Raw genomic sequence first — 8,846 nt, 5'->3', positions numbered from 1 at the left:
TATTTGAAGAACTCAGATTATGTTCTCCCACTATTACTCCATGTCTAATAATGTTCAGGTGAAGATTTTTAATATTTATTTACTGAATTTATATAGATAAAAGAAAGCAAAGTGTTGGCACAGTCAATATTCTTAATAAAACCTATGTTAACATTTTACTAAATGGCCTTCTAATGCACTATCCCTTAAAATGTTCTGTAATGTATGCAATTATAAAGGACTGAACCATGACCAAGAACTCCATAAAGCTTATTGACTAAAGAAACATAATGCAAAAAGAATGTATCATTAATGTAAGGTAGTCAGGATTTATTAGAGCAGAACAAAAGAGCAGCAGCATAATTGTGACTCCACCAACATGTTGTTAAAGATCATGCTGTCCACAATTACTCTAACTTCAATTCTTAGTTTCAGAAGTCTGATAGCAATGTTTATTTTATATACTCTTTATTCTTACTTAAAAAAAAGAAACATCAAATCTCTTCTCCCCACATTTACTGAACTAATATTGTTAAAATAAATAATATTCCTTCTGGTAATTTATTTTTATCCTACCTTTATTATTTTTATTCATAACTCAAGGTGGCAAACATACCTAATACTCCTTTCTCCTATTTTTCCCAAAACAACAAGCCTGTGAGTTGGGTTGTGAGAGGGAGTGATTGGCCCAAAGTCACCCAGTCAGCTTTTGTGCCTAAAGCAGGACTGGAACTCACAGTCTCCAGGTTTCTCGCTTGGTGCCTTAATCGCTAGATCAATGGAAACAGGTTTTCTGGATATAATCCTAAGTGCCTCTAGCAACAACCCCTGTCCCAAGTCCTTCTGAACATACTACTGCAACCATCAGAACCATCACCACTGCTGCAGTGCCAGGATCTGCTAGTTCAGCTCTTACTTTCTTTCAACTTTATTTGATGGCAAGACCTAGGATCCGAATGGAGTTTTTGGAAACATTCAGAACACTAAAATCCCTGTGCCTAGAATTTGTTAGGCAAAACAAACTTGGGTTTGGAGTCTCATCTTACTCGCTCTTCCCTTCCTTCAGAGAGAATGACAACAATGCGCCCTTGCCGTTTGCGTCCAGTTCGGCCCATTCGCTGCACAAGACGAATGGGACTTTTTTGAGCATCAAAACAAATGATGAGGTCCACTTCTCCAATATCCAAGCCTTCTTCTCCTACACATGTGGAGACCAATGTGTTGTAGCCACCCTCCCGGAAACACTTCACTACCTAAAAGAAAATATAAACAAGCTTTAGTTTGATTCTGGCAGTTCTTAAGAAAACAAATCCACATAGCAAGGAAATATTATGAGATCAGTAGATGTCATAGAATTTGGAATATGCATGAGAAATGAGGATTGTGTACCTCTCTCAAAGTAGAAGAAGCTATTGAAACTAGCACTAAGTTACATGGAACAATTGAGGGTTTTTTTTTAAGATAATAACATTATGTAAACAGATAGGGTCAGTTTAAATTGTTCAACTGTTCAGTAAACTTAGGAACTTTATCAATTACTATACTGCTCTATCATAAAACATTTTGTTTTCTACACAATGCATTAGTAATTGATAGTAAGCGCAATCGCAAAGATCCGAAGGAAGGACAGATATAATGTACACATTTACTTCTCTCATTCTATCTGTGCCACTTTCTTAACCAAGTGAAAGTAGTTATAGTGTTGGAATGTCATGTGAACTCTCTAACCCAGTTGAAGACAGGGACAGATGGGCTAATTTTATCCCAAGAAGTCTCACAATAACTTTAACTAACTTGATGAACCATATTGTGCACAGTTGAGAAGCTTAATGAAGCAATAAATACTTCTCCTGCTGCTGAATCAGAGACAGACTCATAGAGGACCCCCATAAAATGACCTTGGCTGGGAATTGTCTTATTTTTAGTTCTCAGTACCTACATTGAGAATGAGGACAGAAAACAGGCAGAAAATGTTGAGAGCGAATACGGCTCTCGTGATTCTCTAAGGCAGAGATCTCCAACCTTTCCGGACTAGAGGACCAGAGGGGAGGAGAGCAGCTTCAAAATTGGTGTGCATGAGCGTGTGCATGCGACGGGGCCACACACACTGGTGTGGCACTAGCAGACTGGCTGCCGCTGTGTGCATGCGTGAACGGCCATGCACCCTCCACGGCCGTTAGTGGCCCGTTTGTGCATGTGCAAATGGGCCGCACAAACTGCCCAGGCTAGCAGCGCATGTGCAAATGGGCCCACGCTAGCATTCCCGTTTGTGCCCAAGCACATGCAGAAACAGGGCTGCGGGCACTAGCGTGAGTGTGTGTGGGGAAATGCACACCCACACATGCGTGCACCAGCCAGCTGTTTCCATGGCCCGCTGGGCAAGAACCTACAGCCCGGTCCCGGGCTGCGGACCATAGGTTGGGGACCCCTGCTCTAAGGGGTCAAAGATGACTGGAGCACTATGTAATTTTAAACCTGTGTTCCATTTGGAGAAGGGTGCTGGAAGGACATGACAATCACATGGTTTCTTCTATGGTGATGGAAGAACTTTGAAAGCCACTCCCTGGTTTTCTGCATCTCTGGCACTTGGGAACAAGACAAATTCTCAAGGAGCAGCTAATATGTGAAACAAAGCTATTGTTCTGTCCCAGTCTACGTGAGTCCTTGTTATGCTCACAAGAAGAAACCCCTCTTCCAAGAAACAGGCAGGAACCGCAAGAAAAAACCAACCCCTTTTATTCTCACAGACCTGAGTCAATGTCCAAGGCAAACAAACACAGTCCACAGAAACTCGATCCTCAACACAAACGCTTGCCTTTGGCAACCAGCACCTCCCACACCTTCCCTTTTATAATTCAGCCAAGGCGTGGCTTCCTAATGCCTTCTCCTTTGCCTTTGGAGCCGCCCCATTGCATTCCTCTGTCCTACTCGCTTCTTTTGCCTGCGCTTTCACGTATCCTGGATTTATCCCAACTGTTCTTCATCACTATCCAACTCAGGCTCCCAGCACAGCTGTGTGTCAGCCTGAGTGCAAGTAGAGGGGCCAGGCTCATCGTCCAACTGTAAGTCTTGGAGCTCCTCAGAGCCTTTCTCTGATGCTAATATCACTCCAGGCCCCTCCTCCTCATCTGATTTCTCAGACTCAGCTGCCAGATCCACCCGGCTGGCAAGGAATCACAGCAGCTATGAAATTCTGCTTCTCATTACATCTTTATTTCTATAGGAAGAATAATTACTTTTTCTATTAAAAATAACTAAGAGGAAACAAGTTATTATTTGAAAAATGCAACAATCTGAAAAATGCTGAGAGTTCCACAGCCAAATAATGATCACATGCTTATAACTATAAGCAGGGCAGTTATGTGTTTGAGTTTTATTCATTTCAAGTGAATTTAAATTATATGTGATTACAGCAGTGAAGCCCTGGTGAAAACAAATTTTATGCAGTGCAGCATGGGTATTGCTATATTATGAACCCATTTTCCTGGCATCAGAAATCTGTTTGGGATGATAATTTACAAGTATGCTAAGGATAAAATTTGTTATACCATGCAGGAGAATTTGTATCCCTCCCTCCTCCCATTTCATTACCTCAAGCTGTTCCTTCTGTGTAAAACCCTTTGTGCTTTTGCCTGTAGAATGGCCTACAAAGGTCATGACTCTCACAAGTGGGTAGTGATAGTTAAGCATCTCTGCAATTTCCTGAACACTGTCACGAAAGGAGGAGAAGATCATCACTCTGGTGTCTGCAGGTGTGACTTCAGATGTAGGCTGATCTATGTAATAGAGAAAGCAAACCAATAAACTACACCTCAACAAACACATATGGAGAAATTTGATACAACATGCAGACATGCAGAATCTCCAGTTAATCAATTTCACTGACTAGCATCCTAATCAAGACTAAGCATCATGCTGGTAAAATGGAACTAGTAAAGTTAAAAAAGTATAAAAACAAAGAACATTTATTTTTAAAGGATAAATTGTGTCAGATTAAAAACTGCATATACTGGTAAACCAAATATTTAGCCAGAGTCTTGGAAATAAGGACAGTATAAAATGAATGACAAAATATTAAAGAGCAAATAATTCATAATGCTTAAAATTCAAAGTAGAAAACAGTAGGGTATAGAATATAAACCCAACAAAACTGAGTGTTCAACAATACTACTTGATTTCTTGCAACTTTTTCATTAGCAGTTGAGTTACATCCTATATGTACCTTGACTTTCTCTCCAGGATCTGAAATGTTGTACGACAACATCTTCTAATTTCTTTAATTTGGGATGACTATAAATGAAAGTCTTCATGTCTTCAGCTCCTGCAAACCCAAATTTTTTAAATTTTAGATATAAAAATCTATAGACAGCATTAACTTTTTTTTTTTTTAAAAAAAATCTCCTCTGTGAAAAGTTATCCCTTCAAAATATAATAAAATTCTCTCCTTAATTCAGGGGTCTTCAAACTTGGCCCTTTTATGACTTGTGGACTTCAACTTCCAGAATTCCTCAGCCAGACAAGCTGGCTGAGGAATTCTGGGAGTTGAAGTCCACAAGTCATAAAAGGGCCAAGTTTGAAGACCTCTGTCTTAATCCTATTATTAAGGGAAAATCCTGTAAGATTACCAGTTACCTGAGGGACTGTTTTTTCCAAGAATCTCTATTCATCCAATTCAATCCAGCAGACTGGACATGCTGCAGATCCCATCAGTCAAATAGTGTTGAACGATGGGAACTAGAAGATAGGACTACTCTACTGAGACCCCGTTACACAATATGTTAAGGACCCTGTTTTTTGGTTTTACTGTTAGCCGATTAACTATCTTTGTTGCTGTATGTATCTTCTGCATGTTTTTGCTGTTTTAAATTGTTTTATAATTTTAGGATTGTAAACATATATGGAGATTCTCAATCATTCAGGTCATGGTTGTCCCAAAGGTGCTTTTCAAAAGGCAACTGGACCTTTTATTTTTTTTCCTTGAAAACATTTCACTTATCATCCAAGAAACTTCTCCAGTTCTGCTGAATTGTAGAATTCAGTTGTAGAAGGTACAACTGAATTGTAAAATATAGTTAGAATTATAACCAGCCCAGAGTCACTTGGACCAAGTGACTTAATGAAATTTAATGAATGAATGAAGGAAAGAAATAGATATAGTGTGCAATTAAATATTTATAATTTATTCAAATGTAAATTTGAGATACAGAGCTTTAGTTTGGTATAGTGGTTAAAGTACAGTATAAGGCTAGAGACTGGAGAGTTATGAGTTCTAATCCTGCCTTAGGCATAAAGCCAGCTAGATAACTTTGAGGCAGTCACAGTCTCTCCCCCCTAGGAAAACAATGGTAAACAACTTCCAAAAATGTTGACAACTGATGGGGGCAGAAATTTGTTAAAATAAATAAGAGTGATATCAAATTTAAACCAAAATAGAGATATTTTTTAATATCTGAAAAAAAATAGTATACCCTTAAGCCACAAAAGTCATACTATATAAAGACAGCCTTCACCAAGAATATCCATGGGTATTTTAAACATATTCTTCAGTCCTTAGTAAAGTCATTTGTCATGCTGAACAAATAGCACTGCTATATTTTGAGTAGATAAATTGCCAGCCTAGTTCATTGATGTTACCATTTGATGAAGTTGAATCAAAAAACATGTTTTCAAGTTGGTTGTATAGCATCATGAATTCCCCATTACGCCCAAGTTCATTTTTGGCTCGAGTCATTCCTTAGAAAGAAAAGTAGTCAAATTTAAAAATGTTAAACTTTAGATCTCTGACTTACATAAACTGCACATCAAGCTAGACAGTTTTGTAGTCTGCAGTGAAAATTAATAGTAAAAAAAATCACAGATAAGTGTCCTGGTTAATGACTGCAATAAGTATTCTCTCTCAGACACAGATAAGGAATAATGCAGTATTACAACAACATAATTAATTTGGTTGGAAAGGACATTAGAGATCTTTTAAGTCAAACTGCCGTTGATGTAGCTACACCGCTACTATAGTTTCCCTAACAGGTTTCCATCCTTATTTTGCCTGAATTCCTGTAATGAAGGACAGGCTCATCCCAACTCCCTACTGGCAATTATTCTCCTATGAAGTAGTCAGCATCAGAATGAATTTCTAATTCAAATATTTGAAAATGACTGTCCCTATCTTAGACTATCACTACTTAAAATGTACTTCAAATACATGCAAGATGTTTTTGAGATTATAAGGTATTAAATATTAGGAATATATAGAAATATGGAAAATATATATAATATTTTTAGATAAAATATATTCTGTACAGAAAATATATAGAAAAACATCTATTTTGGGTGGACCTGAGTGAACCAAGTTAAACAGAATAGAAGCTTTGCATTGGCTAGACACATTCCTCATATTCATGATGTGTGCCTATCCTTGTCTCTTTTAACACAATCCCATTTTCATTATACCTAGGCGGCAACTCTATCTACTACTCTGGTATCAAAAATAAAAATCTCTAGAATGAACGAATATAGAAAAGGCAAGAATGAGACACAAGACAAAAAAACTTGTGATATAGACCTTATTATGCTAATTCTATCTTATTTAGCCTTATATTAAAAAATACTTGGGAAAGCCTAAATATTAATTTTATTCACTGAATTCCAATTTCCTCAAGACCATCAGTCTTAGATCAGTTCGTAGGTATGGTTAAAATCAGTTTTCCTCCCAACTAAAAAGCAGTATTTTCTATTTAGTCTCAGCTTTTTATACCCAAAGATAGGCAATGGTGCCTCTGCCAGAATGGAGGAATTATGTGTTTTCCCTCTCTGGTAAGGATAGAATAGAATAGAGCTGGAAGGGACCTTGGAGGTCTTCTAGTCCAGCCCCCTGCTCAAGCAGGAGGACCCATACCATCTCAGACAAGTGACTGTCTAGCCTCTTTTTAAAAATCTCCAGTGATGGAGCGCCCATGATTTCTGAAGGCAGATTGTTCCACTGGTTAATTGTTCTCACTGTCAGGAAGTTTCTCCTTAATTCCAGGTTGCTTCTCTCTTTGATCAGTTTCCAAACATTGTTTCTTGTCCTGCCCTCTGGTGCTTTGGTGAATAACATGACCCCCTCTTCTTGGTGGCAGCCCCTCAAATACCCCTATTTCTTCTTTTCTTTAGACTAGCCAAACCCAAGTCCTGCAGCCGTTCTTCGTATGTTTTAGTCTCCAGACCTTTAATCATCTTAGTTGCTCTTCTCTGAATTTTTTCCAAACTCTCAGCATCTTTTTTTGTGATATGGTGACCAAAATTGGCTGCAGTATTCCAGGTGTAGTCTTCTAAGGTTTTATAAAGTGGTACTAATACTTCACGTGATCTTGATTCTATGCCTCTGTTTATACAACCCAGGATTGTATTAGCTTTTTTGGCTGCTGCTGCACACTGCTGGCTCATAGTCAAGTGATTGTCCACTAGGACTCCAAGGTCCCTTTCACAGTTACTGTTTTTAAGCCAGGTCTTGCCCAATCTGTACTTGTACCTTTGATTTTTCCTGCCTAAATGTTAAACTTTGCTTTTCTCCACATTGAAACTCATTTTGTTGGATAGGGCCCATTGTTCAAGTTTGTCAAGATCCTTTTGGATTCTGAGTTTGTCTTCTGGGGTGTTGGCTTCTCCTGCCAGTTTGGTGTCATCTGCAAATTGAATTCCCAATTCAATTAAAGTTATTTATGAAGATATTGAAGAGTACTGGGCCTAAGATGGAACCTTGTGGTATCCCACTGCTTACTTCTCTCCATGTGGATGTAGAACCATTGAGGACTACTCATTGATATACTAAAACATCCACAGCATTTCACTGGTCTACTAGTTTAGTCACTTTATCAAAGAATGAAATAAGGTTGGTTTGGCATGATCTGTTTTTAACAAACCCGTGCTGGCTACTAGTTATAACTTTGTTTGCTTCTAGTTGTTTGCAGATCTGTTTTTTGATTATCTTTTCTAGGATATTCCCAGGTATTGATGTTAAACTGGTCTGTAGTTTCCTGGGTCCATTCCCCCCCCCCCCTTTCTTGAAGATGGGAACTACATCAGCCCTTTTCCAATCCTTAGGTACTTCCCTGGTGCTCTAGGATTTATGAAAGATGTGGTGCAATGGTTCTAAGATAACATCTGCCAGCTCCTTCAGAACTCTGGGATGAAATCTGTCAGGTCCTGGTGATTTATATTCGTCAAGGTGGGATTTTCTTGCTTATTTTAATTTTTGTTTCTAGTTTGTCTTTGCAGTGGTTTTTTGGGTATGTTAGTAGTAGTAATAGTAAAGTTGGAAGGGACCTTGGAGGTCATCTAGTCCAACCCCCTGCTAAGGCAGGAAACCCTATACCATTTCGGACAAATGGCTGTCCAGTCTCTTCTTAAAAACTTCCAGTGTTGGAGCATTCACTGCTTCTGGAGGCAGGTTGTTCCACTGGTTAATTGTTCTAACTGTCAGGAAGTTTCTCCTTAGTTCTAGATTGCTTCTCTCCTTGATTAGTTTCCATCCGTTGCTTCTTGTCCTGCCTTCAGGCGCTTTGGAAAATAGCTTGATTCCCTCTTCTTTGTGGCAGCCCCTGAGATATTGGAACACTGCTATCATGTCCCCCCTCGTCCTTCTCTTCATTAAACTAGACATACCCAATTCCAGCAGCCGTTCCTTATATGCTTATTTATTTTATTTATTTATTTATTTAATTTAATTTATATGCCGCCCTTCTCCCGACAGGGACTCAGGGCGGCGCACAACATATTTAAAACCATTAACATATATGCAATCCCCCCCTTAAAACCGAATTAAACCGAATTTTAATGTTGCGTCTTCCGAATATTTAAAACCCAATATAAAATCCACCCTAGGTCAGGTC

At 38.7% G+C, this 8,846-nt stretch overlaps 1 protein-coding gene across 1 annotated transcript in view; it reads right to left on the bottom strand.

The window, feature by feature from the left end:
• FANCM (FA complementation group M) overlaps positions 1-8,846 on the bottom strand; it is a 59,587-nt gene that overhangs the window by 34,693 nt on the left and 16,048 nt on the right. Inside the window, exons 7-10 of the mRNA XM_015819013.1 lie at positions 5,614-5,712; positions 4,208-4,300; positions 3,571-3,755; positions 1,026-1,232 (exon numbers count right to left, since the gene is read on the bottom strand). Coding sequence (XP_015674499.1) covers positions 1,026-1,232; positions 3,571-3,755; positions 4,208-4,300; positions 5,614-5,712 — 584 coding nt within the window. The remainder of the gene's footprint in view (positions 1-1,025; positions 1,233-3,570; positions 3,756-4,207; positions 4,301-5,613; positions 5,713-8,846) is intronic.

Source organism: Protobothrops mucrosquamatus, unplaced genomic scaffold (genome assembly GCF_001527695.2).
Source record: "Protobothrops mucrosquamatus isolate PMUCROS unplaced genomic scaffold, P.Mucros_1.0 scaffold844, whole genome shotgun sequence".
In the NCBI taxonomy this organism is placed as follows: domain Eukaryota; kingdom Metazoa; phylum Chordata; class Lepidosauria; order Squamata; family Viperidae; genus Protobothrops; species Protobothrops mucrosquamatus.
Note: the sequence above shows the minus strand (reverse complement) of the source record. Positions and strands in the feature narration are given on the sequence as shown.